At 45.1% G+C, this 24,781-nt stretch overlaps 2 protein-coding genes across 3 annotated transcripts in view; one reads left to right on the top strand and one right to left on the bottom strand.

Moving 5' to 3' along the window:
* LOC134542735 (furin-like protease 1) overlaps window positions 1-24,781 on the top strand; it is a 574,833-nt gene that overhangs the window by 374,909 nt on the left and 175,143 nt on the right. The gene's annotated exons all lie outside the window — the stretch shown is intronic.
* LOC134542560 (very long chain fatty acid elongase AAEL008004-like) overlaps window positions 18,749-24,781 on the bottom strand; it is a 34,227-nt gene continuing 28,194 nt past the window's right edge. Inside the window, exon 7 of one of the 2 annotated variants that reach the window (XM_063386922.1) lies at window positions 18,749-19,501. In XM_063386922.1, coding sequence (XP_063242992.1) covers window positions 19,340-19,501 — 162 coding nt within the window. In that variant the 3' untranslated portion in view covers window positions 18,749-19,339. The remainder of the gene's footprint in view (window positions 19,502-24,781) is intronic. The other variant, XM_063386923.1, reaches the window with a different exon arrangement.

Below are 24,781 nucleotides of genomic sequence, written 5' to 3' on the forward strand. Positions count from 1 at the left end.
AATCGACTATTTTTCAGTAGCTCTGTCTGTTACTGAGGATAAAGAAACCAGGTCTACAGCATTACATCCTCAGTCTGATGGCCAGTTTTAAAGGTTCACATAACCTAAGAGGAGCACCTTGGCAAGGTTGTGGCTGATCACCAATCAGATAGGGATTAATAAATAAAATTATTCCCGAGGGTGTAAGGGTCTCCTGATTATGACTCAACTGGCTAGACTACTGCAAATATTGTGTTTGGACAAGTTTTGAGGCTACCGTGTGACAAGTTCGGCAGTCTTCACCAAAAGTCATCTAGCACCACAGACTATGTAGTTATTTTGAGGACAATACGACACTCACAAACAATGAGGCTCATAAAAACCTTCGATTAGTGTTCAGGTATGACCTGAATGCTAATTTGAATGGATGCCGTTCTACAATCTTCAACGAATGAGGGGCAGGACCTAAGCTTCATTCGGTGTGATTAGGCCCATATGAAGTGTTGAAACAACCAAAAGATGTTCCCTACCTCAACCAGAGAAGAAAGAGGGGATGAAATAATAAGATAATCTTTGATCGATTTGAGAGAATATGCCTAAGATATGTGTTATCTGTTCGGGACGAGCAGGTTTAAAAACTCGTCGTGAACGAGTAAGAAGGGCATAGCAGTGTTTTGGGAGTTAGGTGCGTGGTAAGAGACAAACAGTAGGGAGAGCCACTGTGTAGCCGAGGTCCAGTGTGGAGAATGATTAACTTAATAAAAGTGTAATAACTTGTATGACAGACAATTAAATTGTTATAAAATATTTTAGTGCTGTAAAGATTAGGAAATACGACTTTTTTTTGCCTATCCTTTTGAAGTTGCTTTCCGCTGTTCCTAACATTAGAGAGTGTTTTGAATGAAATCCTACAAACAAAACCAGTCATTATATTCGCTACATAACGAACAGTTGATTTTAAAATGTGTATAAGTAAATCGAAAACCTGCTCTCGGTTCATGCTACGTTTGAGATAAAATTGGTATGTATAATTATTTAAAAAAAAAACTTTTTGAATCAAAAATAAAGTTTCAATATTAAGCTGTATTTACATTTTGAATATTATTGAAATCATAAAAAACTCCTACAATTATTTACAAAATAATAAATGAATTTAACTTCTGAAATCTTGTCACAGTAACGACATCAATCCAGGGAAGACACCGGTGCATTGATGCTAGTGGTACTGCGACCATTGACGAAACGTCGTTCATCAAGGTTTCCTCTGGAACCACGCCTGTTGAAATGTCCTCCAGTGTTGTTGTTGACAGTGATACAACTTTCCATCGGGACCTCCGCCGTCGCTGACCAGATCTCAGCTGTCGATGATACAACCTCCATCAAGGTCGCCGTGTTTGTCGTCGTTGATGCCAACGGGATCTGCGTCGCCGACGTAGTTGCTGCCATCAAGGTCTCCGACGTCAATGGTACAACTTTCACCAAGTTCGGCTTTTAAGATACCATCACGTTCTCAAGAACAGTATCAACGAGTCAAACTATATGTCCCTTACACCGTCGTAGCCAGTAAAAAAAACTAAGAGTCGCATCGTGAAATTCCTACTTATATTCCTGCGGCTTCACTATTTAAATTAATAAACTACTCACGTAAACGTTAAAAAAGGAACCACATTTGAATGCACATTCGACAAAAAGGAAGCGCATTTGGAAGAACATTCGAATAAAAGGAAGTACATTTGGAAGCACAATAAAAAAAGGAAGAAAATTTGGATGCACACTAAAAAAAGAAAGTAAATTTTAAAAAAATACACACACACAAGGAATTTCCATGTGTTTGAAGAGTTGTAACGTTTTTGTTTGTTTATTATACAAATCTATAGTTTTAACCAATATAGATAAAATTTTGTATATGTTTACTTTGAAACAAAATAAAGGTCACTGTTCAAGTGAATGTTCAAGAAAACCACTACCATCACCATTTCCCATCACTTTATGCATAATTTTGATACATGTTAGCGAAATTTCGCACAATTAATGTTAAAACAAAAAAAAATTTACGGCTTCATTTCATTTCAAAATCAGCCACCCTCATTATCCTGTTTGTCATGAAATTTTGCACACTTGACATTAAAAATATGAGGAAAATTACTGTCTATACTGCAATCACTATATATATATATATATATATATATATATATATATATAAGCTTAAAATGTGACTTTGGTAGCAGAAATGGAACCATGAGGACCTGTATTAAAAACGTCTTCATAAAACATATATTTTTTTAAGTACTCAATTTTATTATTAAGAATTTCCTGCTTCCTGAGTTCCGAGCATGTAATACACGGCGATTTGTGCTTGTCTTTGTGTGTTGTACCACTTCCCTGACGCACGAACCTTGCATTTTGAAACATCCTGTGTATATAATTATTTCGCAGGTTATAATGAAATATGACTTAGCATTCTGGTCTTTAGTAGTTGCAATACCACGCACGCACCTGAATTCTGAGAGAGGGCACGTCCTCGGTAATGAGAATACTTGGTCGTAGTTGGTAGAAACTCTGGCCTGGCTGGCGCGGCCATTGTGCTCCACTTGGGCAAGTTGCCGCGCTGCTCGCATTCATCACGCCCCGCGTCTTCCCGCTAATCGCCGCCTTCATTATTTAGCGGCACTTCCATCCCCCTCCACCACAACCCCCAACCAACCACCCTTTTGCCTTCCACCAACAATGAGCGCCAGAAACACGGCAGAAGTATCGTCCTGGGCCACTATTTAATGAAAATACAAGTAAACGCTAACAATTACAAGTACATACTTAATAGCCACAAGCTCTTCTTACAAGCCCGACCCGGCTTCGCACGGTTATACCAATTGAAAAAAATTAAGCCACACCTCCCATTTACGGTAATGGTAAATAAAAAAAAATTCAGTGAAAATGTATTACAATGCTGTATAATGTACCGGAGAGAAAATGAATAGCACCGATGGTTTCCCGACTCGTGCACGCAAGGTAAAACTGATGTACCCGTACTTCGCTACGGCAGTCTACAGGCAGATCACTCTTGCGCCGCTCATTCTACATGCCCCTCCTTGTGGGTACGCCACTGCCGCGCGATGCCCGTTGCCATGGAGATGCAGAAGGCATGAACAATGAAAAATCCTGTTCTCATGCACACAAAGTACCCACTGTTGCCTTGTTTTAACCACCCATGGGATCTAATTTCGGAAAATGTCATCCTGTGTAACATAAGGAACATTACTGTGAAGTTACAAATCTGTAAAATATATATACTTGAAAAAAAGGGCAATTTTTGATATTTAAAGTACCCGCAAAATTTCAACGGTGATGAGGACTGCACTAACAATGAAATAGTCGTTGCCATAGAGACGAATGAAGCATCAACAAAGCAACAGCCGTTGCCATGGTGATTTCCTACCAAAAACTGGAAATTTTGATATATTACGCCCCCGAAACTCCCCTTGGGATCGGATTTCCACAGAATCCGTTCTTAGTGAGCGTCTACATCACAAAATGAGTAACTATGCTAAATTTCAAGTCAATCGGGTGTATAGTTTTAGAGATCTCGTGATGAGTGAGTCAGTGAGTGGTATTTCGCCGGCGCCATCTACTTAAAATGTTTGTTTGTCCTGAATTTTTCCTGAATTTTCTTTGCTATAAACCTCACGGAGCCCGAGACCTTTCCAACGACTGCAAAACCGTGGAAATCGGTTCGTGCGTTCTGGAGTTATAGCGTCAGGAAGGAAAACCCGACTTATTTTTATATAGTAGATATTACACTCAACGGTTCGTAAAGTTTCTTTAAAACTACATGTTCTCGTATCATGTGTGACAATTTCTACTTGTCTTATCACCAATGCAAGTATAATTTCTGTAGTTCATGTGAGAGTATAATCGCCGATTATAAATGTACTTATGGAAGTTGCCAATTCATAAGGATTTCATTCCACTGTGGATTGATAGTAGGGCTGCCAGACAACGAGACATTGTAATCGCCTCATTAAGCTGGTGATGCAATTGTGCGGTGAGCAGGGAAATGAATCTTCCAACTAAAAATTCTGTTATTTTCTTTTTGTATAATAAATAAGGTTTTCTTGTTTAGTAACTGTTCTTGGAGAAAATAGACAACATAACAAGCTACCTGCTTCCTCCTTGAAATAGGTATTCGAGACGTTACCTGTGCTTTTTTTTTGCGATTTATTTTATACCTGTCAATTCCAAGCAGGTACCATTATTAAAACCGATGCTAACTGGTATCACCTGGTAATCAGTTGTGTAACATAACTCTGTTTCCCCAAGGATACACTATAACTAAGCACACTTGTCACTGAGAACATATGGTGTCCAGTTGTGTAACTTACCTCGCTTTCCTTCAAGACGACTCTATGGCTAAGGACATCATACGACCAGGATCACTTGGTTGTCAATTATGTAACTAATGTTGCTGTCCTGAAATGAGACACTATAAATAACCACAGCTGCTTACTGGGAGCATCTGTTAGCCACTTTTGCTGGGATGATAAAAATAATCTTGAAAGGCTAGTAGTAATATTTGGACACAAAGTGTGCAGGCACATAATATTTGTTTAGTAATTTCCTCTACCAATGTTAACCACACTATACACAATAATCAAGGGTCTTTCAGAGAACAATAGTTATGCTTGTTTCGTGACAAGTACAGCTCTGTGAACAAAATTACAAATCAAGATTGGCCTTAATATCGATGTACATAATACCCTTATTCGTGCTCGTCTGTGGCTCTAGGCAAAGTGTGTATGACGTGTGTAACCTCATGCCGACGCTGTCAAATGTAAAGGAATCCAACAAACTTTAAAGTGCCTTGCTCTGTAACAAAAATATTCAATAGCATTATGTATTTTACAGAAGAAAGCTAAACACCCTGAAAATTATCTCTATTTTCAAATTTGTGACTATCACAAAATTAATATTAACTTACTTGTAATTCACAGCCACTTTAAATGGTATATGTATCTACAAACTTTATCTTAATTAGAGCTTAATTAGAAATAAGGCTTGAGAAATCGTAAGCCGTTAATATTCACAAAATATTTACACTTAATTCTCTTTTATATCTGATCGTCAATCTCAAATATACAGCATTCTTTATATACACATATAAACATTTACTGTTTTAAATAAGCTGTTAAAATATTATTAGTCACCCATAAAAACATATTCTAATGTTTCAGGCAAGCTGCACCAATGGAAAGTCTAATACTCTCAACTTAGCTTCGCATTTATCATTAAAAAGAAAAAAAATATACCACGGTTAAGTGCGGATATGATCAAATCCTTGTACACGCCTTGCGAACAGTCTTCAACTCACAGTCCTGAATGGCAATGCGCGGGTTCGCTGATCTGGTTCTGAATCCACCGGCCTGGCGACAGCTCCTCTTCTCCTTGGACAGCATCGGTGACACAGCAAGGCCACCACACACACTCGATGCTGACCTGGGACACCTCCATGGTGTCACTACGAGTAATTCGGGACCACCAAAGTCCCCCCTGCTTCTCCGCAATTGGACTCCTTTATTCTAGCGTTGACCAGTGATAAACGGAATTGCTGCAAGACAGTTCAGTCTCTCTCGCAGTGGTGCCACTTCTCAACAATATAGCATTTAACAACTTACTTAAACTAGCGATGGCAAATCGAAGTCCACATTTTGCAAACACTATACTTTTTGAGTCGTGTAGTAATACATTTTGTAAGTCCAATCCGTGTAACTTTCGCAACTGCTCACGCCCTATGTCCTCACTGTCGCCTTTTTTATAATTTTTAAACCGCTCACATACTATATGCTTAATACTCGACACCAGCCCCGGAATCTCAATATATATTCGGCGACAAAGAGTGTCCTGTACTTCGTGTTTAAAAGAAGTCACAACTACAACTGGAGACAGGCTAAGTCCAAACGAGTGCGTGAATAAGAAATGCTGGTCCCACCAAGGTTAAGGTTCTGGTGCGGACTCACTGGACGGCGACAGCTGGCGACGTTATGACGGTGTAGTCGGGTGGGCGGGGCAGTGGCGATGACATCTTCATGTCTTGTAGGGCCGCTGTGTGGTAGGCATGGCCCAGAACGGGCCTATTAACACCCAGTTGACAACTGACCAGTCTAGCCAAAACCATCCATTGGGTCAGCTTCCAACGGAAAATAATCACGGTGGACTTGCGCCACTTCCGGCCATGTCCACATCACTCCGACTGTGGCCGAGCGTCTCCGACGGACTCCGAACTTTAGCCCGTGCGAGCGAGATAGCGCGTGCCACGTTAGTTATGCGGGTAGTAGCGCCCTGAGTCGCGGGTACACGAGTACCCGTTACAGTCGCTTTCCTCCAAAGAGACACTATAACTAAGCAGAGCTTTCGACTGTGATCATCTGGTGACCAGTTGTGGAACTAACCTCACTTTCATCTGAGGAGACTAGAATCAACTGGTTGTATAATAGTTTAGTGGTCCTCTTCGGGGAAACTATAATTAAGTACACTTGTCGATTGGTTTCACTTGATCGCCAGTTGTGTAACTTACCTCCCTGTCCTCAAGCGGTCACTATATCTAAGTACATCTACCGACCAGAGCACCTGGCATCCAGATATCACTGACCTCCAAGGAGACTTCACCCCGACCGAGTTTTTCAAACTCGTTCGAATGCCATATATCAAAACATTTAGTTTGCTTTGTGTTATTTAAATTTATTCGCATGAACAGTAATGTGCTGCAAATTAATTCACATATTTAATTACTAAGTTCTGAAATATTTTATGTTAGTTATGTATACTTAATATATTTTTTGGACATGTATATACAAATATTATCACTTTAAATACAGACATGGAGCTTAGAACAACCCTACACAAAGATGAAGTACACATATTTCATTATCTTAGTAAATAAAGAAACGCAGAGGACATTCGTTACTATTTGTTCTTAAACATATTAAAAGCTTACATTTATGCAACATTTTTACGCAACAAGGATGATAATAATATTTTGATTATATAAGTTGGATATTGTTAACCTTTCTTTCTAAACTCTGCATTCTGCGGTCAAAATGAAAAATAATAATAATTATTAGTTTTGACATCTATTCTTTTTGGGATAACCTAATATTGGCATATAGGCCTACTATCTGAATTATTCTTATCTGTTATATTTTACTATAAAATGTCGTGCTATTATTAATTATTTCCCAGCAAAAATATCATTTATTGAGTTTGTAATGGAGGTTTTTTTGTAAAGGGAAAATCTTAGACAAACATTTTACAAAAAATTTATATTGTTTAATCCAATAAGTTGGATGTAATTTTCTCCTATGCAAGTTGTTAAATGATATGACTTTATGTTAAGATTATTTATCATTTTTTATGTAAAAAATTTCGTGAAATTATTTTTTTTATGTAATTGCTTATGAATTTTGTCATTTCCTAAGTTGATGTGTACAATTTTCTTTCAAAGTTGTGTTGATTTAAGAGGAAATATTTTGTGTTGATTTTACAAAAAAAAAATTTACGAAAATTGACGTTATTAATTCTTCCTTATTGCTTCACATAGTAATTTAATTACGCTGTTTAATTAAACGTCTTAAATAACAGTATGAAGTATTACACATATCAGGGAGGATTTACGTTCCCACATTTAAGAAAATAACTGAGAAAATGCATGATTGGAGTCGATTAATATATCCTTAAGTGGGACCATTTGGCTCGGTAGTTTGAGCTAAGGCTTGCGATATCAACGGTGCCTGGATGAAGTTATATCCCTGACCTCCATCATGCGGGAGGCAATGTTAAACCAGCGTTGAATCCTCTCGCCTAGCCTACGTCGCTAGGACGAGGGGGCCAAAACCACTTGGTTTCATGGCCAATCCCCTTTAAGATCTAACGAAAGCTTTTCATTGACAAACGGATAAACGTGTGTGACTTTGTGATAGTGTGCTACAATCTATAATATATTTTATAATGACTACATTGTGTCCATCATTCCCTAATTGAAACAGCAAAATGTTTGGGGGTTAATTCCTCTTATACGCTTATTTGGCACACTTACATCTTAAGGGTATTTAAAAGTAAAAATTTAACAGAAATTTTTTTGTGTATATATATATATATAGTAAAAAAATTATTTAAACCAAAATAATTATTTTGCTAACATTAATATGTGTGTATATTGCAGGTTTTACAAAGAGTCAACATACAGCACTACACCCTTACTATTTACAGCTAGTTAAATATTAAGTTTATCAAAGCTAACAATAGAAAAATATGCTGGAAATAACGAAGGAAATGCTGCGTATCTGTTAGCAAGAGGAGCTCTTAGTTAGCTAATACAGTAGCGAAAGCAGGGTGGAGGAGGATAATGGAGCTGTATATCCAACCTCCCCAGGTTAAAAATAAATATGCGCATTATCGGTAAAAACAGTATGATAGAGTGTGAGATGCCATGCAGTCTACGGCTACTACTCTAGGCCCATATGTCAAGTTGTTAGTGTAAAGAGTAACGTAATGTTTTTTTTTTACTTATATGTATTCAAATTTCAGAATATTTCTAATTTTTGTTAAAATTCACGGAAAACAATCATGATCCACACCTGTGCTTGTCATTATAATCACATTGCAACAAGATTTAAACTCAGGGAGTATAAAAGAAAACACTTGATACTTAATATTACAAATTACCTTTCATTTCCTCTAAAAGCTGCTTGGAAATATAACCATGTAGTTCTTTACTATTTCGTATTACAAATTAAAAAGACGTAAATAGACTCCGCAGAATCCTCATTGGTTATGGTAGCTAACACAGTATGTATCTGTAGTGTACAAATGTCTGAACAGACTCTCACGCGGATACAGGTAGAAAAAAAAGAAAATACAAAAGCCGGGGAAAAAAATAGAGCAAAAGGACCGAAGAGAGAGAGACACACAGAGACACACAGAGAGAGACAGAGAGAGACAGATAGAGACAGAGAGAGAGAGAAAGTGATCGAAGATCCCCGGACATCCAGATGGAAAGCCAGGTTATTGCCTCTTGAGTTTGCGGCTCATCCGACGATATTGCTCCAGGTGTATGTCTCGACTGCAACGTGATTCACCTGGCACACAAGCACAAGCCACTTCGCCGAACTATGAGTGGTGCAACTTAACTGCTCACTGCCACTTGACCGTGGGTCCAGTAGTCGCACAATACTGCTCACTGTCCCTTGGCCGTGGGTCCAGAGGTCACACAATACTGCTCACTGTCCCTTGGCTATTGCTCTAATGGTCGCACCTTACTGCTCACTGCCCTTTGGCCGTGGGTCCAGTGGGTGCACTTGCTACTCACTCTCTTCGCCGTGACTCTAGTGGTCGCACTTACTGCTCAAGGCCTCTTCGTCGATGATACAGTGGTTTCACCATACTGCTCACTGTCACTTGGCTATTGCTCTAATGGTCGCACCTTACTGCTCACTGCCCTTTGGCCGTGGGTCCAGTGGGTGCACTTGCTACTCACTCTCTTCGCCGTGACTCTAGTGGTCGCACTTACTGCTCAAGGCCTCTTCGTCGATGATACAGTGGTTTCACCATACTGCTCACTGTCACTTGGCTATTGCTCTAATGGTCGCACAATACTGCTCACTGTCCCTTGGCCGTGGGTCCAGAGGTCACACAATACTGCTCACTGTCCCTTGGCCGTGGGTCCAGTAGTCGCACAATACTGCTCACTGCCACTTGACCGTGGGTCCAGTAGTCGCACAATACTGCTCACTGTCCCTTGGCCGTGGGTCCAGAGGTCACACAATACTGCTCACTGTCCCTTGGCCGTGGGTCCAGTAGTCGCACAATACTGCTCACTGTCCCTTGGCCGTGGGTCCAGTAGTCGCACAATACTGCTCACTGTCCCTTGGCCGTGGGTCCAGAGGTCACACAATACTGCTCACTGTCCCTTGGCCGTGGGTCCAGAGGTCACACAATACTGCTCACTGTCCCTTGGCCGTGGGTCCAGAGGTCACACAATACTGCTCACTGTCCCTTGGCCGTGGGTCCAGTAGTCGCACAATACTGCTCACTGTCCCTTGGCCGTGGGTCCAGAGGTCACACAATACTGCTCACTGTCCCTTGGCCGTGGGTCCAGAGGTCACACAATACTGCTCACTGTCCCTTGGCCGTGGGTCTAGTAGTCGCACAATACTGCTCACTGTCCCTTGGCCGTGGGTCCAGTAGTCGCACAATACTGCTCACTGCCACTTGACCGTGGGTCCAGTAGTCGCACAATACTGCTCACTGTCCCTTGGCCGTGGGTCCAGTAGTCGCACAATACTGCTCACTGTCCCTTGGCCGTGGGTCCAGAGGTCACACAATACTGCTCACTGTCCCTTGGCCGTGGGTCCAGAGGTCACACAATACTGCTCACTGTCCCTTGGCCGTGGGTCCAGTAGTCGCACAATACTGCTCACTGTCCCTTGGCCGTGGGTCCAGTAGTCGCACAATACTGCTCACTGCCACTTGACCGTGGGTCCAGTAGTCGCACAATACTGCTCACTGTCCCTTGGCCGTGGGTCCAGAGGTCACACAATACTGCTCACTGTCCCTTGGCCGTGGGTCCAGTAGTCGCACAATACTGCTCACTGTCCCTTGGCCGTGGGTCCAGTAGTCGCACAATACTGCTCACTGTCCCTTGGCCGTGGGTCCAGAGGTCACACAATACTGCTCACTGTCCCTTGGCCGTGGGTCCAGAGGTCACACAATACTGCTCACTGTCCCTTGGCCGTGGGTCCAGAGGTCACACAATACTGCTCACTGTCCCTTGGCCGTGGGTCCAGTAGTCGCACAATACTGCTCACTGTCCCTTGGCCGTGGGTCCAGAGGTCACACAATACTGCTCACTGTCCCTTGGCCGTGGGTCCAGAGGTCACACAATACTGCTCACTGTCCCTTGGCCGTGGGTCCAGTAGTCGCACAATACTGCTCACTGTCCCTTGGCCGTGGGTCCAGTAGTCGCACAATACTGCTCACTGCCACTTGACCGTGGGTCCAGTAGTCGCACAATACTGCTCACTGTCCCTTGGCCGTGGGTCCAGAGGTCACACAATACTGCTCACTGTCCCTTGGCCGTGGGTCCAGTAGTCGCACAATACTGCTCACTGTCCCTTGGCCGTGGGTCCAGTAGTCGCACAATACTGCTCACTGTCCCTTGGCCGTGGGTCCAGAGGTCACACAATACTGCTCACTGTCCCTTGGCCGTGGGTCCAGAGGTCACACAATACTGCTCACTGTCCCTTGGCCGTGGGTCCAGAGGTCACACAATACTGCTCACTGTCCCTTGGCCGTGGGTCCAGTAGTCGCACAATACTGCTCACTGTCCCTTGGCCGTGGGTCCAGAGGTCACACAATACTGCTCACTGTCCCTTGGCCGTGGGTCCAGTAGTCGCACAATACTGCTCACTGTCCCTTGGCCGTGGGTCCAGTAGTCGCACAATACTGCTCACTGTCCCTTGGCCGTGGGTCCAGAGGTCACACAATACTGCTCACTGTCCCTTGGCCGTGGGTCCAGAGGTCACACAATACTGCTCACTGTCCCTTGGCCGTGGGTCCAGAGGTCACACAATACTGCTCACTGTCCCTTGGCCGTGGGTCCAGTAGTCGCACAATACTGCTCACTGTCCCTTGGCCGTGGGTCCAGAGGTCACACAATACTGCTCACTGTCCCTTGGCCGTGGGTCCAGTAGTCGCACAATACTGCTCACTGTCCCTTGGCCGTGGGTCCAGAGGTCACACAATACTGCTCACTGTCCCTTGGCCGTGGGTCCAGAGGTCACACAATACTGCTCACTGTCCCTTGGCCGTGGGTCCAGTAGTCGCACAATACTGCTCACTGTCCCTTGGCCGTGGGTCCAGAGGTCACACAATACTGCTCACTGTCCCTTGGCCGTGGGTCCAGAGGTCACACAATACTGCTCACTGCCACTTGGCCGTGGGTCCAGTAGTCGCACAATACTGCTCACTGTCCCTTGGCCGTGGGTCCAGAGGTCACACAATACTGCTCACTGTCCCTTGGCTATTGCTCTAATGGTCGCACCTTACTGCTCACTGCCCTTTGGCCGTGGGTCCAGTGGGTGCACTTGCTACTCACTCTCTTCGCCGTGACTCTAGTGGTCGCACTTACTGCTCAAGGCCTCTTCGTCGATGATACAGTGGTTTCACCATACTGCTCACTGTCACTTGGCTATTGCTCTAATGGTCGCACCTTACTGCTCACTGCCCTTTGGCCGTGGGTCCAGTGGGTGCACTTGCTACTCACTCTCTCTTCGCCGTGACTCTAGTGGTCGCACTTACTGCTCAAGGCCTCTTCGTCGATGATACAGTGGTTTCACCATACTTCTCACTGTCACTTGGCTATTGCTCTAATGGTCGCACCTTACTGCTCACTGCCCCTTGGCCGTGGGTCCAGTGGGTGCACTTGCTACTCACTCTCTCTTCGCCGTGACTCTAGTGGTCGCACTTACTGCTCAAGGCCTCTTCGTCGATGATACAGTGGTTTCACCATACTGCTCACTGTCACTTGGCTATTGCTCTAATGGTCGCACCTTACTGCTCACTGCCCCTTGGCCGTGGGTCCAGTGGGTGCACTTGCTACTCACTCTCTCTTCGCCGTGACTCTAGTGGTCGCACTTACTGCTCAAGGCCTCTTCGTCGATGATACAGTGGTTTCACCATACTGCTCACTGTCACTTGGCTATTGCTCTAATGGACGCACCTTACTGCTCACTGCCCCTTGGCCGTGGGTCCAGTGGGTGCACTTGCTACTCACTCTCTCTTCGCCGTGACTCTAGTGGTCGCACTTACTGCTCAAGGCCTCTTCGTCGATGATACAGTGGTTTCACCATACTGCTCACTGTCACTTGGCTATTGCTCTAATGGTCGCACCTTACTGCTCACTGTCACTTGGCCGTTTATGTAGAGGTTCCACCTAACTGATCACTGCCAAATCGTCGTAGTTCGTTTGGATTCACTTACTGCTCATTGCCACTTCACCATGGCTCTAGCGGCTAAATCTTTCTTCTCACTGCCTATTCGCCGTGGCACTAGTGACTGCATCTTACTGCTAACTTTCCCTTCGCTGTGGCTATAGTAGCAGAACCTTATTGCTGAGTGCCACTTTACTCTGGCTCTATTGGCTACACTTTCCTGCTCACTGCTATTGATGTTTTTCACTATATATCTAGTGGTCACACTTTACTGCTCACTGCCACTTTTCTGTTGCTTTGTTTCTCCTAATCTCCATACCTCTTAATCTCCCTATACCTCTATATATATCTTTATGTATCTCCTATATCTCTATATATATCGTTCTGTATGTAAATACAGGTGTGTAATTCTCTATATCTCGAACTCTTTATTTTTATATCTTTATATATACAGATAATAACTTTCTATGCATCTCTCTAGCTCTATACCTCTCTGTATATCTATATATCTACATCTCTCTCCATTACTCTGTGTTTCTCTATCACTATCTCTATATCTCACTCCGTCACTCTCTGCCTCTCTTTCTTTCTATCGATTTCTTTATATCTTTTTTCTATTTATCTACCTCTCCCGTCTCGCACGCTACCATTGTTATTCGGACCGTAGAAAAGACGAACTGACATAAAGTACTTACTGGTAATTATCCGATACTACTCGCGTGCCACATTAATTTTTTGCTTTAAGGGTTGGTATTATCGAAATCTCAACTGAGCAGTGGCCTTCCTCGTGTTTTAAACATGGAGGTAAGAAGTGTGGGAGTTTGTGTTAACAATATTTGCCATTTTATTACTTGAAGTTAAAATGAGAACGACCTCTACCCTCCCCCCCCTTTTTTTTTTGCATCTGCATAGAAAAACAATTTTTGTTCATAATAAAGTTTAACCCTAATTTCTTGCACATGTGATGGTATTATGTTTTTTTAGCAATATTCATTACATAATGGAATATTTACGATTCTTTTTAGCGAGTTATTTTCAAGCTATTGAACAAATTTTTATCTTATTAGCCTTTATACAGTTACTTTATCAGGTACATCAGAACAGACACCTATTCCATAGACTAGTACCTCCATGATTTCAAAGGTCAAGGATGCAAAATTTCAATGAGATCGGATGAAAGATGAATTATCAATGCAATGACGAAATTGTATCAAGAACAAAATGACCCCGGTAAACTTCGTACCACCTAATATTATTTTGATTGTAACTCTTCATAAGCGATTATCAATCCTTATCAACCTTCCAAATCTAGTTCATAGAGATCGAGAATTTTAGCCACATTGTGTACGGTTTGGGTTTTGTTTTTTTATTAAATGAAACTTATTATTAACCTCAAACTTATTCCTAGAGTTTTTCTAAAACACATTTGAATTAATTTGTGGTGTTGTCTAAGCCTGCAAAGTCAATTTTCCTTAATACAATGGCTGATCAAAATGAATGTTCGCAAAATGTAATCAAATTCGCTCTAACCAAATAATTTCTCAAAATCCACTACATTTCTTTAACGAAAAAACCATTTTAAATGTAATAGATTTCACACAATCGCACGGAATGAAAAACACATAGAGGATAAACAGTTATGCATGGCGCACCTGTCAAACGAAAGGTCCGCCAAGTACGCCATCTATTGATTGTAATCGGAAGTGGCAGTTACCATACAAATTTACCCATTTCGATATTTTCGTTGTTTCGGCTGTTTCTTTGGGTTTTTCCTAACGGGCTTTTTTTTCCTAAACCACCCCAGTATTGAGGCAAACCCCAAAAAAAAAAAAAAAATTCAAACCGGTCGAGCCATTTTCGAGATTTTGCGAGACTAACGCACTGCAATTGATTTTCATATATAGAAACGAACTAATGCCCGACATGCGTTGCAATGCCTCTTTAATTTTTTTCCAAATTTTTAAAAGTACCTATACATAAACAGATTTAGTGTAAGTGTGTGTCCATCCCGCTCTATCTCTATACCTCTCTGTAACTCTCTATCTACATAGCTCTCGCTATACCTTTTTATATATAGAGATTAATAAATTCTGCTTAAAGGATTGGTTTTATCAGAATATCACCTAGACAGTGCGGTAATTACGATCACAACGGTTTCCTGTCCAATATGGTCAACTATTTCGTTCCTGTTAATAATAACATATACGTTATTTTTATTATTATTGATTTTTTCCAATTTAAGATGTTGCCCATAAACTTCTTTTATCGTATAAAACGATGTATTTTAAAGTTTAATGCCATTATTTGTTATGATGTTACCGTTTCCTAATTTAAGTAACAGAAATACGAAGTTGGTGATGTGTAAAGTTTCTTTCAAGTACGTTTCCAATATTATAGTCTTTATATGCAGCGCATTCATATTTGGTTAAGTTGATTACTGTATAGAGTGCGCTCGCATTGTCCAATATCGATAGCTCGCCGATTCCATGCCTTGGCCTGCCCGGGCCAAATTATTAAGAGGTGCATTACACCTTAGTTAAAAATAAAATTAAACAATTCCAGAGTGATTATTATTAGCACGTAGCATAATTAAAGTCCTGCACTTCCCACTTTAGTTATCACATATATAGTACAATTAGATGGCACTTAGAAATTACGTAGCACTGGCACGTTGTAGAATGGCGCGGGGAATTTGGGGATTGTATAGTTCAAACTTGCGGGTCGGAAATGATAAATCATTACTGTAGCCGGGCTGCCAGGTGGTGCCTCAGTAGTTTCTGGTTATTGAAGACGGGGGAGAGCATCTGGCCGCAATTTGGGCGCCGGTTCTGGGATACTGATTCTTGGATACCGGTTCTGGGATACTGGTTCTGGGATACTGGTTCTGGGATACCAATTCTTGAACCCGGTCTGTGAACAAGCCAAATCCCAAAGAATTAGACCTGCTTCACAGCCAGGCGTTAAACGGGCAAAAATGCCCACAAAAACGGGGATCGTCGGGGAAGAGAAAGAGGGTGTCGAAAACTCACCAAAACAGGGCGTTGTCCTTGCGCTCAGGTGGAGTCCCGCCGGATGGACGCGAGATCCTGACCGAGACAAGCGCGGTGGACGCGGAAGCACTCATAATTTAGATTTATTAAAATTTAGCAAAATATAAAAGTTTCTACATTGAAACACAAACTGACTAATTGCTATCTAAAAACTTAGGAAAAACATCCTTTGACGAGACGACTACATCCTATTGGGCGTGCCGATGGTGAATCTTGCTGAGTTCTAGACGAGAAACGAAGTAGTCAGTCTGACGTCGTGCCCAGAAGTCCCTTTGGGGGTGGGGGGGGAAGGGGGGGGTCGTAGGTCGGTTTGATGCTTAATTATAACAGGCGCTTGATTTAGAAGGGAAAGGGGGTTGGTACTTCGGCTTCAGGTTCGAATGGTTCCGAAGACTTCCGAGTGAGGGATCGAGAAATACTGACATCGATATCAATCTCGGCATTGGTGTTAGTGCCCGATCGCAACGCGATCTTCTGTACTGGAGATTGGCCAAAACAGAGAAGAATTCGACTCGTACATATCACACGAGACTAATCAGGAGCATGGGGCTTATGGAGGAGAATGATGTAGCGCTCTACTGGCTCGGGAAAGATCGGCAGTAAGATGTTTGTTGCGTGAGTCGCCAGTGGGCAGGCTGAGCTTGACAACCGCTCGGAGTAGTTGCTAATTTCGTCACTAGAGGTCAGGGGTAGCATATTCGAACACTCGTGTCCAGATCTTGAAATAGGCTGTCGTTGGCGGGGATTAAGCATCGGTCAATGCTCTGGGTGATGATTCGTGGAAAAGAGAGTAGGGGGAAAGCTGGCTCGTGAGAAATGTCTTACCCGGAGCGCCTATACGTGCTCGGGAGCACAACAGTAAGTGCTCACCTCAGGTGAGCTGTAAGAAACTGGCTGCCCTGTGAAGCTGCAGCCACAAGCACTCCTGATCACGGCGACAGGCCGTGTTTCAGTGGCCAGACATGCGCCGAAGCGAGAATAAGATGAGCCTCAATGATGCCCTCGTAGAGGGTTGGCAAAAAAATCAGATACGGTGCTGGGAACGAATTGGGGAACTAGCCTAACTAAAATTATGTGGGAGTGTACAGTGAGTTGAAAAAGTTTAAGTTTTAGGTACAAATTTACTGCTAAAATAATAATTTAAAAATTATATTTTAAAATTGTACCGGAAAATGCTAATTGGCGGCACACAATCAAATAGCTGAAAATTGCCTCTACAAAAGATGTCGTTGAAAGAGGTTAAGCGAAATACAAGAGAGTAAAGAGCACACACAGGTCCACCAAATTGCAGACAGAATTGAGTGTAGTCCTTCCACTCAGTGTCACCTCGCTTGCAGTGACAGTGGGGTGTGTACGGTCGAGCCACGCCTGCAGTGTGAGTGGTGTGTATGTGGGGCAGCCATGCCTTCCGTGTGAGTGGCGTGTGTGCGATTTACGGTAACTGCAGATGTTCTGACACTGACTCCTTGAGACCTGTCAGCCATGATCCTCTAGGTGTTTCGTTCTTCTCATATTTCTCCAAGACGTTCCATGTTCTTATTGGTTTCTTCGACCACACCATCTTTTAATCTCCTTCTTGGCCGTCATTTTCTAATTTGACTTCCACCTTTACAACGTCATTCCACTCCGAAGAGTCCTTTTTCATTATCTTGTCGAATAATTTATCTTAGAGTAGTAGACACTATAGAAATAAGGCAGTGTTGACTTATGTCTGTTACTGTCTAAGCTGGCTTCCTTATTGTCTAGCTCTCACAGGGATAAGTTAGTATAAGAAGAACCATAGCCCTCTTTTCAAGAAACCTACCTCTATTGATTTTTTGGATACAGTAGATAACTTTATGAAACTGTATGTGCAAGAGTATGTATTAAAACGTAGGTATGTGCGCCTACAAACACTTTTTATTTAATAATTTAAAATAAATTAGAAATTATGGCAGGAAACAATTCGACACATGAGTATGTAAAGACACGGAGTTAGGAATTGTCGGGAGACGTCATGTTGTGACTTAGTTGAAGTCATTTTTCCACCTAGCCTTCGCCATTTGGTTCCGCCCAAAACATTGCGGAAATGGTACTTGACTACGACAGATGATAGTAAGAATGAATTAGTTAAAAAAAATCATTTCCTTAAAAAAAAACAATTCAAAACTGTTTCCCTCTGCATACACTACATTGCAGCCAATGTTTTGGGGGTCCAACCAATATGTCGCAGCATTTATCAGAATTTACGGGAAAGAGGGGGGGGGGGGGGTGGCGGAGAAGACTGCTCCATACACTCACCATGTAATAATAATCATGCACGCGTGCCAACGCTGTGTAAAGATTTATCAAATATATTACTTCATATAAATCTGGCAATTTATAGATAGCTTGAATAAAAAAACTCACTATTACTGGTGTGCAATTTAGCAGTACTATTTGATACGCTATTCGACAGTGACTCAATAAGTTTGCGTTTTTTTCCGGACCGTTAATAACATATTATCGAAGATAAGTAGTAACGTACCCAATGCATTAAAAAAATTCATTTTAAAACGCCTTTATAAAACTTATTTATAAAAAAATGTATCTATATTTAATAAATTTGCAGTTAATGAATACCGTAAAATTATATATTTAACAATTGTAAATCGTTTTAAGTTTTCGATTGTAATTAAATAATACTTTAATGTTCAAATGTTTATAAAATATTGGGTGTAATGTATGGTTAAGTGTTGAGCAATAAAATTGTCACAAACATACATGTCATAAATTTATTATTAATTATTTCCAACATAAACTGCACTGATATTAAAACAATTTAAAAGTTTAGTCAGTTTTATTTATTTTATAACATATTTTCAATAAATAAAAGTATTTTATTTATTTGCATGTAGACACAATTAAAAAACTTGTTTTATAAACAGTTTAATAATTTTTACAATTAAAATGTGTGGCAGTTACATACAAAATAGAAGGCATTGTACTAAATAGTTATTCATCAATGATGTAATATTATTTTAGCATCTTCTTTGACACAAAAAAAAAGTATTTGCACTTCAATTTTTCAAGCCCTGCTTCTCCATGTGTAAAGAATTACAAACTATTTATATTAATAGCATTCCACAGTTATTTTATTTTATTTTCATTAGTTCTTAGCCATTGGCTATTTGCATATTGTTTAGCTCAATCTAAAACAACACTAAAAAGTTATTTTTTTTATAAATGAGTTCGTGTCGACAAGTTGTTATTAATACAATGACCTAAACAAAATTAACTGTAGTGGCATAATTGTTTGGACAAGACAAGATGAGACTTGACAGACCGCACGCAGGGCTCTGCGTGCCGGGACTAGCTGGTCTTCTTGCCGGAGTACGTCTGGTGGTAGAAGGACGCGAACATGAAGAACATCATGAGCGTGTTGGGCAGGAAGAAGTAGTAGGGCCTCGAGTCCACCTCGCAGCCCGGCAGGAACACCAGGCTCGAGTGGATGGCGATCAGCAGGAACTGCGTCTGCAACGGGCCGAGCCTCGCTCAGCTCGCACCTCGCACCGCGCTCAGCTCGCACCTCGCACCGCGCTCAGCTCGCACCTCGCACCTCGCTCAGCTTGCACCTCGCACCTCACTCAGCTCGCACCTCGCACCGCGCTCAGCTCGCACCTCGCACAGCTCGCACCTCGCACCTCAATCAGCTCGCACCGCGCTCAGCTCGCACCTCGCACCGCGCTCAGCTCGCACCTCGCACCGCGCTCAGCTCGCACCTCGCACCGCGCTCAGCTCGCACCTCGCACCTCGCTCAGCTCGCACCTCGCACCTCGCTCAGCTCGCACCTTGCACCGCGCTCAGCTCGCACCACGCTCAGCTCGCACCTCGCACCACGCTCAGCTCGCACCTCGCACCGCGCTCAGCTCGCACCTCGCACCGCGCTCAGCTCGCACCTCGCACCTCGCTCAGCTTGCACCTCGCACCTCACTCAGCTCGCACCTCGCACCGCGCTCAGCTCGCACCTCGCACAGCTCGCACCTCGCACCTCACTCAGCTCGCACCGCGCTCAGCTCGCACCTCGCACCGCGCTCAGCTCGCACCTCGCACCGCGCTCAGCTCGCACCTCGCACCTCGCACCGCGCTCAGCTCGCACCTCGCACCTCGCTCAGCTCGCACCTCGCACCTCGCTCAGCTCGCACCTTGCACCGCGCTCAGCTCGCACCACGCTCAGCTCGCACCTCGCACCATGCTCAGCTCGCACCACGCTCAGCTCGCACCTCGCACCTCGCTCAGCTCGCACCACGCTCAGCTCGCACCTCGCTCAGCTCTCACCTCGCACCATGCTCAGCTCGCACCACGCTCAGCTCGCACCTCGCACCAAACTTAGCTCGCACCACGCTCAGCTCGCACCTCGCACCTCGCTCAGCTCGCACCACGCTCAGCTCGCCCCTCGCACCTCGCTCAGCTCTCACCTCGCACCATGCTCAGCTCGCACCACGCTCAGCTCGCACCTCGCACCATGCTTAGCTCGCACCACGCTCAGCTCGCACCTCGCTCAGCTCGCACCTCGCTCAGCTCGCACCTCGCACCACGCTCAGCTCGCACCACGCTTAGCTCGCCCCTCGCACCACGCTCAGCTCGCACTTCGCTCAGCTCGCACCTCGCTCAGCTCGCACCTCGCACCTCGCTCAGCTCGCACCACGATCAGCTCGCACCTCGCACCACGCTCAGCTCTCACCTCGCTCAGCTCACACCTCGCTCAGATCGCACCTCGCACCTCGCTCAGCTCTCACCTCGCACCATGCTCAGCTCGCACCATGCTCAGCTCGCAACTCGCACCACGCTCAGCTCGCACCTCGCACCTCGCTCAGCTCGCACCACGCTCAGCTCGCCTCTCGCACCTCGCTCAGCTCTCACCTCGCACCTCGCTCAGCTCGCAACTCGCACCACGCTCAGCTCGCACCTCGCTCAGCTCGCACCTCGCACCATGCTTAGCTCGCACCACGCTCAGCTCGCACCTCGCTCAGCTCGCACCTCGCACCACGCTCAGCTCGCACCTCGCTCAGCTCGCACCTCGCACCATGCTATTTCGCACCACGCTCAGCTCGCACCTCGCTCAGCTCGCACCTCGCACCATGCTTAGCTCGCACCACGCTCAGCTCGCACCTCGCTCAGCTCGCACCTCGCACCATGCTTAGCTCGCACCACGCTCAGCTCGCACCACGCTCAGCTCGCACCTCGCACCACGCTCAGCTCGCACCTCGCTCAGCTCGCACCTCGCACCATGCTTAGCTCGCACCACGCTCAGCTCGCACCTCGCTCTGCTCGCACCTCGCACCATGCTTAGCTCACACCACGCTCAGCTCGCACCACGCTCAGCTCGCACCTCGCACCACGCTCAGCTCGCACCTCGCTCAGCTCGCACCTCGCACCATGCTTAGCTCGCACCACGCTCAGCTCGCACCTCGCTCAGCTCGCACCTCGCACCATGCTTAGCTCGCACCACGCTCAGCTCGCACCTCGCTCTTCTCGCACCTCGCACCATGCTTAGCTCGCACCACGCTCAGCTCGCACCTCGCTCAGCTCGCACCTCGCTCAGCTCGCACCTCGCACCATGCTTAGCTCGTACCACGCTCAGCTCGCACCTCGCTCTGCTCGCACCTCGCACCATGCTTAGCTCGCACCACTTTTAGCTCGCACCACGCTCAGCTCGCACCTCGCACCACGCTCAGCTCGCACCTCGCTCAGCTCCCACCTCGCACCATGCTTAGCTCGCACCACGCTCAGCTCGCACCTCGCTCTGCTCGCTCCTCGCACCATGAATAGCTCGCACCACGCTCAGCTCGCACCACGCTCAGCTCGCACCTCGCACCACGCTCAGCTCGCACCTCGCTCTGCTCGCATCTCGCACCATGCTTAGCTCGCACCACGCTCAGCTCGCACCACGCTCAGCTCGCACCTCGCCCCACGCTCAGCTCGCACCTCGCTCAGCTCGCACCTCGCACCATGCTTAGCTCGCACCACGCTCAGCTCGCACCACGCTCAGCTCGCACCACGCTCAGCTCGCACCTGGCACCACGCTCAGCTCGCACCTCGCTCAGCTCGCACCTCGCACCATGCTTAGCTCGCACCACGCTCAGCTCGCACCTCGCTCTGCTCGCACCTCGCACCATGCTTAGCTCGCACCACGCTCAGCTCGCACCTCGCTCTGCTCGCACCTCGCACCATGCTTAGCTCGCACCACGCTCAGCTCGCACCACGCTCAGCTCGCACCTCGCACCACGCTCAGCTCGCACCACGCTCCGCTCGCACCACGCTCCGCTCGCACCTCGCTCAGCTCGCACCTCGCACCATGCTTAGCTCGCACCACGCTCAGCTCGCACCTCGCACCTCGCTCAGCTCGCACCACGCTCAGCTCGCACCTCGCACCACGCTCAGCTCGCACCTCGCACCATGCTTAGCTCGCACCTCGCACCACGCTCAGCTCGCACCACGCTCAGCTCGCACCTCGCACCACGCTCAGCTCGCACCTCGCACCACGCTCAGCTCGCACCTCGCTCAGCTCGCACCTCGCACCATGCTTAGCTGGCACCACGCTCAGCTCGCACCTCGCACCATGCTTAGCTCGCACCTCGCACCACGCTTAGCTCGCACCACGCTCAGCTCGCACCTCGCACCACGCTCAGCTCGCACCACGCTCAGCTCGCACCTCGCACCACGCTCAGCTCGCACCATGCTTAGCTCGCACCACGCTCAGCTCGCACCTCGCTCAGCTCGCACCTCGCACCACGCTCAGCTCGCACCACGCTCAGCTCGCACCTCGCACCATGCTTAGCTCGCACCGCGCTCAGCTCGCACCTCGCACCACGCACAGCTCGCACCACGCTCAGCTCGCACCTCGCACCACGCTCAGCTCGCACCTCGCACCACGCTCAGCTCGCACCTCGCACCATGCTTAGCTCGCACCACGCTCAGCTCGCACCACGCTCAGCTCGCACCTCGCACCATGCTTAGCTCGCACCACGCTCAGCTCGCACCACGCTCAGCTCGCACCTCGCACCACGCTCAGCTCGCACCTCGCACCACGCTCAGCTCGCACCTCGCACCATGCTTAGCTCGCACCACGCTCAGCTCGCACTACGCTCAGCTCGCACCTCGCACCATGCTTAGCTCGCACCACGCTCAGCTCGCACCTCGCACCACGCTCAGCTCGCACCTCGCTCAGCTCGCACCTCGCACCATGCTTAGCTCGCACCACGCTCAGCTCGCACCACGCTCAGCTCGCACCTCGCACCATGCTTAGCTCGCACCACGCTCAGCTCGCACCACGCTCAGCTCGCACCACGCTAAGCTCGCACCTCGCACCACGCTCAGCTCGCACCTCGCACCACGCTCAGCTCGCACCTCGCACCACGCTCAGCTCGCACCTCGCTCAGCTCGCACCTCGCACCATGCTTAGCTCGCACCACGCTCAGCTCGCACCTCGCTCAGCTCGCCCCTCGCTCTGTGACCTACTTCAAAGCGTGAAACTTATTTCTAGCTCTCAGAGTCTATTCTCTAAATTAATTAATACCTTAGTTTTTTATATTCCACGTTTTTAAAACGGAATAAAAAGTATCAAATAATTTGTCATATTCCCATACAAATTTATAACTCAATACAGATTCCTAACCCCATGCATATTTGCTCTGAAAATTGGTTGTTGTAAATTTTCTATTCCTATGTAAATACTTGTAAGATTTAAAACGAAAAAAGGTGTGGGGCGCATGCTTATATAATTTTTTGTATTAATAGCACACGTAATTCGCTATCAACTTTATTGCACTGCAAATTATATGGACTGTTGTGCGAATTTTCTCAACGTTAACCACTCCCTACACTCTATACTATTATTTATTGCATTCGCCCAACGTTTTTAGTTTTAAATTTTAGAAGTATGTTCATAGGTAATAAACATTCACATTTAAAAATTTTCAGGTGTGGCTGTATGAGGTTAGGAATCTGTATGAGGCTAGCAAATATATTTTTTTATACTTTTTAGTCCGTTTTAAAAATTTGGTGTATTAAAGACTTATATTTAAATTATTTCCAGTTTTTTAGTCTTTTGAGTAAAATTTTGCAATCAATTTTTACCATTTCGATGAGATTATGACAGATATATTTGGCTTTTTTAAAAAAAAATTGTATGACATTTTCAAAATTTTATTATATAAATATTTTAGTTGTTTATTATTTTCCCGATTATCTACCATACAAAATTACGGATTCTTAAGATGGCGACCAAAACGATAATTTCAATGGTTACGTCATAATTCAAGACAGCGGACATAGCAGCCTTAGGGAATTTTTTTTTTTTGTGTTTTAAATATTTTTGGGCAATTTTTTTTTTTTTTGGTTGTATAAACTAGAAATTTTGACGGATTTTTTTGGCTGTTTTTGAGTCTTTTTTTGCAATTTGTTTGGCAAATTTTCATATTCAATATCAAGATCATCCAAGATGGCCGTCATGACGTCATAATCCAAAATAGTGGACATCGGCTCTGGCTCCACACTTAAGACTCCAGCTTACGGACGCCCATTTATATACTACTAAAGATACATGATTTATATACTACTAAAGATACATGATTTATATACTACTAAAGATACATGATTTATATACTACTAAAGATACATGATTTATATACTACTAAAGATACATGATTTATATACTACTAAAGATACATGATTTATATACTACTAAAGATACATGATTTATATACTACTAAAGATACATGATTTATATACTACTAAAGATACATGATTTAT

Source organism: Bacillus rossius (assembly GCF_032445375.1).
Source record: "Bacillus rossius redtenbacheri isolate Brsri chromosome 9 unlocalized genomic scaffold, Brsri_v3 Brsri_v3_scf9_1, whole genome shotgun sequence".
NCBI lineage: Eukaryota > Metazoa > Arthropoda > Insecta > Phasmatodea > Bacillidae > Bacillus > Bacillus rossius.